Source organism: Nematolebias whitei, chromosome 6 (genome assembly GCF_014905685.2).
Source record: "Nematolebias whitei isolate Nwh7 chromosome 6, NemWhi1, whole genome shotgun sequence".
NCBI classification, from domain to species: Eukaryota; Metazoa; Chordata; class Actinopteri; order Cyprinodontiformes; family Rivulidae; genus Nematolebias; species Nematolebias whitei.
In genome coordinates this window covers 27,758,879-27,767,713 of record NC_056503.1, presented here as the reverse complement: position 1 = coordinate 27,767,713, position 8,835 = coordinate 27,758,879, and the positions used below count along the sequence as shown (strand labels likewise).

Genomic DNA, 8,835 nt, shown 5'->3' with positions numbered 1-8,835 from the left:
GTCTAAACACAAAACTAACTTTATGAGTCTAAACAAAAAACTAACTTCATGAGTTAACACACTTTAACACTGTGTGGAATTGAATCAACATCATGTTGGATGTTATTTCACGAACATTTGATGCTTGATTTCCACACTGTCTCACAGTGTCTCACCACGACCCAGAGCTGACTTTTAACCACAGTTTCATCGAGCCTCCCTCCTCTGGTTGGGTCACCGAGGGCTCGTCATTTGACAGTGATGAAGAGGAGGGAGAGGCTCTCTACTGCGTGCCTCCAAGAGAAGGTAGGGGCAGAAACTGCTCATGAGCCAAAATACTGCAGCTAAATGTTTTCTAATCTCTCGTTGACTTCTCCTCTCAGACATCCTGGAAGTGGCCGGAGGCGAGTTCCAGGAGATGAGCTCCAAGTGTAACATGTTCTTGGACCCGTCTGGCTTCAGCAGCGAGGACATCACCTCACCCTTCAACATCCCTCGAACCTCCAGCATTGCTAAGTCCAAGCGCCCGTCTGTCTCGTTCGCCGAAGGCACTCGCTTCAGCCCCAAAGAGAGGCGAGGCTCCGGTCAGGACGTTGGAGCTCCAGTTCGCAGCAAGGCTAAGTCGCCCTGGGGGGTTTTGATGCTGTCGGCCCTCCAAAGCCAAGGAGGTGCAGTAAGAAATGGGGAGGTGGACAGAGCTGAGGGTGAGGAGGAGGAGGCAGAGGAAGATGGGACATATGATCAAGTGACAGATAATATGGAGTCAAGATGTGAGGAAGAGGCCCAGGAAGTAGACCGATCCCAATCTCAGGAGGCCTTGCAAGCTCCTAGGTTGTCGGGACGAAGACGGACTATGTCCAACACTGCTGCTCATAAAGGAACCTCTGATGGGGAGGTGGGGGCACCACGTAAAGTCACCACAGTGTACGTGACAGTGGGTAAGGCAGGCCGGCCCCTGACAAAGACTGACTCTAGCTCTGAAGGTCCGGTTCAGGCCATGCTGCGCAGACTGGGCAGCCTGCAGAGACAAAGGGAGCAGGACCCTGGTAAGCCAAGGTCAAAGGCAGCTGAAGGCATCACCAAACCCCCCAGGAGGAAGCTGGGAGCTCGTGCCGCCGTGTGGGAGCAGGGAGGGCCATCTGACGTGTGTAAGCCAATCAGAAGGAAGCGCGCTTCCCACAATCCCTCTAACACATCTGGTCCTGATGAAGCTGTACCTCAAGAGGAGAACCCTTCGAAACACCCACTGTCATCGGTTTTAAAAAGCCGATCAGACGTGGCCACAACTGACTCAGGTTCAGGTCTGAGGCCCGAAGGAGGCACAGGTCAGGGCGACGATGCCGGTTCAGGACAAACTGAGAGCAGCTACCAAACAGTGGGAGCAGCAGGAGACATCATCACCAACGAGGGAGCGGTGGTGAACATGAATGATGAACCCTGCTACGAAAATGTCCTAATTAAATGATCAAAAACATCTGTCAGCAGGTCTGACAGGAAAACAGCAACTCTGACTAAAATACACCTTTTAGAATTATGGTGCTTTTGTAAAAAATAAAAATGCAAAAAACTACAGCTCTAAGGTGTATTGTACAGAATAACACAACTGATAACATTGTTTGTATTTACTTCAGTAATACAACTAAAACTCTCTTGGGTGCTTCTGTCATCTGTATAGATTTATTTTGTTGTATTTGAAACTGGAACTGAGGAAAGTGGACTTTGTTCTCAAACTATAACCCTTCTAACGTTTCTTTTAGCATAAAACCAGCTTTCAAAGCGCTGCTGATGAGTAATAACACTCACTTATGAAATAAACTTTCATCAAATCCTTCATATTTTACTACTCACTGTATCAAATCATGTCAAAAATTGAGAAATAAAAAGTATGCTTAGTAGACACAAACCTTCACAAAACTGATTAGGACATAACTTATTTTATCATATTCATCAGATTTGACTTTCAAACCTCTGAGAGCGTTGCTTTTCTAAACTGAGTGTGTTTTCGGAGCGTTCGCTGATAAAGATGGTCAGCTGATTTCACATTAGATACCTTCTGGTTAAACTTTGGCCGTGTGGACTCTTACTGATTGCTGATGTTTGCTGAAGCTGTTGAGCAACGAGTTGTGAGTTACGCTGAACATGTTTTTGTCACTTTTTTACAGTTTTAGTTTTAAAAATGACTCTTTGTTTACACAGTATTGTAGCCACACACCTAAAAAGAACAGATAAAATATAAAATCTACTTCTTCTCTGCTCCGGCTGTGTTTGAGCAGCCGAGCCAGTACTTGGCGATGGATCTGGGGTACGGGGGCACAGCAGGATCCACTCTCTTTGTCCTCAGGTCCACTCTGTAGTATTTATCTAGAAGCCACAAACAAAGCAGACATTTATTTAAGTGCTAGCGTTACCAGTTTCTCTTACTTTTAACATTGTTCAAAAGTCAGTTTTAGACGACTTGACATGAGATGGGAAGCTGACGGGATATTATAAAATTCCGGGGGGGGGGGGAAAGAAGGCAGATTCAGGATCAGAACTTGAATTTTGTGTGTAACAAGACGAGGCAAGAACAGGAATTAATTAACAGAAACCAGCAGGAGGATCTAACAATGAATTGTGGGTAACAAGGAGTTTATACACTTGTCAGGGTGATGAGTAAACAGGTGTGCTGATTACTGATGAGAGTTAGGTGGTATAAAGAGGTGGAACCACAAACTACGAGGACACCAGGAGGCTTCGGTCAGAACAGATCATAAACTCAGCTGAATAAACAAAACAACGTGACAGGAGTTTTGCGTTTGGCGGCAAGGAGAGCATGAAGAGGATCTGCTGTGATTTTAGACGTTTCCATCTTCCTCGTGTTGACAAATAGGAAACACGTGAAACAAGTTAGTGTAATCAGTTATTTGTGATCAGACCGACGGCTTAAAGATGATTAAATCAGTTCGAGTTGGGCCTCTACGTCCTCACCTTTTTTCAACAAGTTTGTCTAAAAATCAGACGTTTTTGGATCTGGATCTGTTTTTTGGATTACTGTAGATTTCAGCTCACCAAGAACTGACTCGTGGTTTTACGCTAATCTTTATTGTTACAGTTTAATGTTTTAGATCTGCACAGCTAATCATTAGTGTTCCAACTGACCACTGCTTTGACAATGCTAAACGTTTTGTTCTTCATCAAACAAAAATGTCCAGCATCACATGCTTTGTAATGATTTGCTGTTTTATTTATTTTATATACTTGGAAGTTTTAGATCCAAGCAACGCAAACGTGCTGCGTTAGGTCATTCATTCAACCTTTATTTATGCAGGTTAGCTTCGGTGAATCACGAGGACTCATTTAAAAGAGAGACCTGTTTTAGACAAAACCACAGATAAGGTACACAACAATAAACAGCCATAAAATGCACCAGTTTGAGACGGAACAAGTTTGACTGAGTGATGTTGAATGCAGACTGTAAAAGCTGGAAAACCTTAGCAACTGATTTAGCTCGACAATAAACAACTGTATTGTCGGAATAGAAATGCAAGGATGCGCCGGGAATGTTATGACTTACATGTAGATTGTAAAGAGAGTGGGTTCTAAGACTGAGCCTTGTGGCACACCATTACTGATAATTAAATAAGTGGAAGAAGTACCATTGTGTTGAACATGTTGCTTTCAGCCTGAGAGATAATTTGAAAAACAACCGATGGTGTGATCTGAGAAACCAATATCTGAGAGCTTATGGCATAAGATGTTATGATCTACAGTATCAAAAGCTTTAGACAGGTCTAAGTAAAGTGCAGCACAGTAGTCCTTAGCATCCATAAGACATTCTGTTGTGCTGATAGATTATAGCAACTAATCAATCAATACTTTACCTCCTTTGAAGAAGTAAACACTCTGTATTGGCATGTGCCTTTGGAAGAACCGGTCATTTCTGGAGTCATAGTTGCCTCTGTTGTTCTGGTTGTAGCGATCCCAGCGCCTGCTTTGGTCCCAGTCCTGGTCCCGGCGTCTGTCCTGGTCCCGGCGTCTGTCCTGGTCCCAGTCCTGGTCCCAGCGTCTGTCCCAGTCTCGACCGAGCCTCTCCTCCATTTCAATCCTCCTCTCTGCCAGTCTCAGGCCCATCTCCATCCCTCTCTCAGCAAACCCTTGACCCATGTTCATCCCCTGCTCAGCCCAGGAGGGCGACCGGTTCCACCTCCTCTGACCCCTCTGCCGTCCGATCTGTTGGCCCCACTGTTGGTCAGGCTGGTAATCAGACCACCTCCCTGACCTCCAGGGAGCGATGTAGATTCTACCAGCCATGGTGGCATCCACCGGAGCCTCAAGGCCTTTCCAGTCTCTGTTTATGAAGTGGTGTTTGTCTCGATGCTGCGGCACTGAAGAAGAGGAAACAGGTCAATACGCAGCCTCAGGTCATCTACAAACAAAAGTCCTCAAGAGTAACTTACAGTCAGAGAAGAGCTCGGTGAAGAAGCGCTCATAGTTGCTGTAGTATAGATCCGTGTAGCGCCTGAACTGTGTAGATGGAGACCTCTCAGACATGGTGGAACACTCCTCATGGGAAGGCTGGTGCAAAAACTCGTAGACATAATACTGGTCACCTGGACAGACCGGCAGCAAGACAGCTAACATCTGGGTTCATGATAACGAGCTTCTGTTAGCATGCCGTGACCCTACCTTTGAAAAAGTACACCTTCTCTTTTCCGTGGTGATTGTGAGCCGGCAGAGCGAACGCTGCATCCACGTGATCGGGAATCTTCTCAAAACCAACACTGATTTCTCGAGGATAGTCATCGTCCAGCACGCCGTTGTTGAACCTCCAGTACTTGTCTCCCTGACGAAAGACTTGATTCAGACAACAAACCTTGAGGTCTGATGTGAACTTATACGTGCCCTCACCTGAAAGACATAAGTCTTCCCCTGGCAGTTGATGCGAGTGAACGCAGCATCGATGGGCCCCACGATGCCCCACACGTCCTTTATGAGCTTTGGATAACCAGGAAGCACTGCATTCTGGTCCAGCTCAAAGAAGTACTCCCCTGTAAACCAAGCTCGTCACAACTGATCTAGACCACCTGGGATCTGAACTACCTGCCTGAACACCAGAGATACGACTCACCTCTGAAGGCGTAGGTGGAGCCGTTTTTCAGCTGTGTGAAGGAGTCAAAAGGTCTGCCGCTGCAGACCTCAGCGTCTGGGTCCGGGGCTGGCGTGATGGGAACTGTGGTGGTCTCAGCTGTTACAGGAGTTTGAAGAGGTTCCTTTGCAGCAGAGGGTTCAGTTTTGGGTGGATCAGTGCGTGAAGCAGGTGTGACTCTGGCATTCGATAGCTGTGGGGGTTTGGTCATGTGCAGGATGGTTTCTGGAGGTGGATCCAGTCTGCGGTTGAAGTCTGGGACAGGAGGCTGCGAGGGCGTGACCCCTGAAGGTCCAGATGGAGTGGCGCCTTCAGACAAGTCGTCATCATCTTCCGCCAACACAAACATGTCTCCACGAGCTGAAGGGAGGAACAAGCACATGTTTCCGACCGAATCAAGTCGAGAGCATCACCACAGGACAAGACGTGGAACAAACGAGCAGCGAGGTTTCTTACTCGTCCTCCCACAGACGGCCTCGTAGTCCGAGCAGCAGCTATTGTAATATTTACACATGGAGTCGCACTGACACGTCCTCTGAGAGTCGAAACCATTCTCACAACGGCCCAAACAGGACTCTAAAGACAAGAACAGACATCACAGCTCCCACAATATTACTATTAATCATTTCAGCTCCTTGTTCCCCGTTTGATTCAACGAATCACAGCAAAAATCAGGTTTTTTGATTAAGTTCCAACTGTTCAGTTAAATCCAACAAAGTTCAGTCAGGTCATGTGGACAGGTTCCTTTTTTTGTTGTTGAGATGTATCTTCCTTCATCTAAAGGACTTCATCAGTCTGAGGAGCCACATCAAACTCAGTCCCACAAGCAGCACACTCACATAGTGGACCAACCAGTTTGCTGGTGATAAGATGGTTTCTGGAGTCAGCCCTCTCCTCCGTCGACTCCTCTGAGGCAGCCATAGCCAAAGTGGTTCAAACCATTTTTTGACCATTGTTGTGGTGCCTCGGACTGATGAAGGACGAAACATCGCAACAAAAAAATAAACCGTCCAGATGACCTGATTTAACTTAGTTGGATTTTTTTTACCTGGATTATTGAGCATGAACTGTGATATTTAGTTAACGTTCCCATGGTTGTAGGCACTGGTTCTGGTAATCTGTTAGACTTTTCTGGATCAAATAAACACCTTTAAGGCAAGGCACTAAAAAGTCTATGTGTTTGTTTATTTACTGGTTTGTTTCTTTTTAGTTGCAACAGCTTGGTGCACATAAGTGACCAAAAAGACGTTGTCTTCAGGTTAGTTCGTTTCAAGGAAGCAAGCCGAGATTATATTTGTTTTTCAATTCATTTTAGCCCAAACTTGAGCAAATGCTAATCTCTCACAACACACTGTTATGAAATGTTAACATTTTTATAAACAGACTGAATCAATAATCTGATAGTGTTAGGCAATTTGGAAAGCGTAGTATAACAGCTAAAGTCTGGTCTGTTTGGGTAAACAAATACTACAATAAATACACAGATTAGTCTGTCGTTTCATGTACTTTAAAGTACGGACACAGTTGTCGAGTACAGGTATCCGCTGAAGCAGGTTTTGGTGGTGATACTCACCGTCTGCGGCCTCAGAGATCAGAGCGAGCAGCAGGAGGATGAACAGCCTCATGTTGTGTCTGCTGACAGACTGACGGAGTAACGACGAGCCACGGACTCTCAGTTATTGGAAACTCGAGACAGTCGACCCTCTGCTGTTTACTTTAACCTCATTTCTCAGAGAAACAGATCGATGAGACAAAGGGTGAACCCATCTGAAAGTCTGGTGACCGCATGGTTTGTCATTTTTACTGCAGTTCATGCCTCATGTTGTGATTTCTGCAGATGGATACGTCTAAAATTAAATGCACGGTTTAATCTTGTTACGCAGAGTCTTTATGAGGCCTAATGGGGCCAGGACAATTACTGAGCTGCTATTAAAATATTTTAAATCAGATGAAAACGCTTCGAATTCGATCATTTTTGTCACTTGGAGTTTTTAGCCATAACCTGCAGCCACGAACAATCACTTCCTTATAGGTGAGAATTTGTGTAAATCTTTGTCCACGCTGACAAGACGATTAGGATCTCTAAAGTTACAACGTTTTTTTTTAACCAGAACCTGCAGTTTGTGTGATATTTGTGGACACAACTCTGGCATGAAGTCACAGAAGTGAAGGAGAGACAAACAAAAATATTGAGGCGAAGCAAAACAAGAAGAAATTGAAATAAAAAATGCTGAATGTGTATTAAAAAAATGTAAAATAAAGGAAGTGATGAAGAAAGGTTCAGAATCAGTAAACTAGGTTGAATCATGACGGACTTTTTTTCTAGACGATAATTATATTTATCATTATAATTATTTTTTTAATAAAAGAAAGCAGCTATAATGATCTCCAGGAAAGATTAAATAAATTAAAAATGTTGCATCCTGTCAATTAAAAAAAGCCCCCCATCTTTCATCTTATTTTGAAAAGTGAGTTTTATCCTTTTTTGTTTTCACCTCATCTGTCAGCTCTGGATAACTCTCAGCTACGACCACCCCACGTTTCAGCTCAGTGTTTGTAAAACTGATTTAGTTGTGGCCCTTTTTGGGTCAGACAAGATCGATTAGCTGTGGCAGCCGTCTTAAATCAGGTTGACTCCAAATGCCAACCAGTTGTAGATGTACATTCAGTGATAACCTTTTGAGAGTATCATTAAAAAGCGTGCACTGGTTGGTGAGATATTTTGCTAACAGACAGGCAGACAACATTAAAGCTGGTCCAGATCTCAGCTGAATTAAAAATAAACAGGAAATAAAACAAACTGTTCCTGTGAAATCAAACAGCGGCCTGATCATCATTTAGGAGTGGATCTCTGATGGATCTCTGATGGATCACTGATGTTTTTCTCCAGTTTTTCCAGCAGAGGCTCTGCAGTGTTTACTTTACACAGACTCCTCTGCGCATGCTCAGACCGGGTTGAGAGCAAGGTGGAGGAAAGTGAGCGCTTCTTTTTGTTCTTTGGGCATCTTTTGTTTTTTTTACAACATCCGGTGGAAACCTACAGAAACACCAGCTGGTCCAGACCGAGTGATGAGTTTGTGTAAACATGTGTTTACCTCTGCGTGTAAACAACCAGAGCCTGTAAACACCCTCTGTTAGATAGATGCTCCTTTTCCTGCTCCTCTTCCTGCTCAGGCTCCGTCGACATCTGTCCTTCATGTTCAGCTCGGACAGACTCTCTGTTCCGGATTATGTCACCCGGCTGCAGCGGGGCAGGAGCGGCTCCGAGCCCAAGCCCGTGTCCCCGGGCGTGCACGCGGATGTCCAGGCCGCCCTGGACGCGTCGCTCCCCGCCCTGCGCTCCGCCATCAGGAGGCTGAGGTCGGCCAAGGAGCAGTCCGACTCGGACGAGACCCGCGGGGCCGTGGCGGAGATCTATCAGCTGGTGGAGGAGGCCTGGGTTTTACCCGCCGTGGGACGCCGGGTGGCCGAGGAGATCTGCACCAGGATCCGGCTGGACGGGGGCCTGGAGCTGCTGCTTCAGCTGCAGCAGAGTCCTGATATGGAGATCATGTATGAAGCTGCAAAACTGCTGGAGCAGATCCTGATCTCTGAGAACAGGTAACTGACCCTGAACCAGAGTGACCCTGAACCAGAAAAAAGACCCTGAACCAGAGAGCAGGTACTGACCCTGAACCAGAGAAAAGACCTTGAACTAGAGAGCAGGTACTGACCCTGAACCAGAGAACAGA

General features: G+C 45.6%; 3 protein-coding genes across 4 annotated transcripts in view; 2 read left to right on the top strand and 1 right to left on the bottom strand.

Annotated features, from left to right (window-relative positions):
• scarf1 (scavenger receptor class F, member 1) overlaps positions 1 to 1,444 on the top strand; it is an 18,283-nt gene extending 16,839 nt beyond the window's left edge. The window contains exons 10-11 of the mRNA XM_037677471.1: positions 148 to 285; positions 363 to 1,444. Coding sequence (XP_037533399.1) covers positions 148 to 285; positions 363 to 1,444 — 1,220 coding nt within the window. The remainder of the gene's footprint in view (positions 1 to 147; positions 286 to 362) is intronic.
• vtna (vitronectin a) overlaps positions 1 to 6,743 on the bottom strand; it is a 12,919-nt gene extending 6,176 nt beyond the window's left edge. The window contains exons 1-8 of one of the 2 annotated variants that reach the window (XM_037677474.1): positions 6,678 to 6,743; positions 5,561 to 5,680; positions 5,087 to 5,464; positions 4,867 to 5,006; positions 4,645 to 4,801; positions 4,416 to 4,568; positions 3,840 to 4,343; positions 2,223 to 2,340 (exon numbers count right to left, since the gene is read on the bottom strand). In XM_037677474.1, coding sequence (XP_037533402.1) covers positions 2,223 to 2,340; positions 3,840 to 4,343; positions 4,416 to 4,568; positions 4,645 to 4,801; positions 4,867 to 5,006; positions 5,087 to 5,464; positions 5,561 to 5,680; positions 6,678 to 6,729 — 1,622 coding nt within the window. In that variant the 5' untranslated portion in view covers positions 6,730 to 6,743. Of the gene's footprint in view, positions 1 to 2,191; positions 2,341 to 3,839; positions 4,344 to 4,415; positions 4,569 to 4,644; positions 4,802 to 4,866; positions 5,007 to 5,086; positions 5,465 to 5,560; positions 5,681 to 6,677 lie in introns of both variants that reach the window. The other variant, XM_037677475.1, reaches the window with a different exon arrangement.
• A 1,503-nt stretch (positions 6,744 to 8,246) lies between these two features.
• sarm1 (sterile alpha and TIR motif containing 1) overlaps positions 8,247 to 8,835 on the top strand; it is a 9,130-nt gene continuing 8,541 nt past the window's right edge. The window contains exon 1 of the mRNA XM_037677472.1: positions 8,247 to 8,704. Within this exon, the coding sequence (XP_037533400.1) occupies positions 8,247 to 8,704 (458 nt within the window). The remainder of the gene's footprint in view (positions 8,705 to 8,835) is intronic.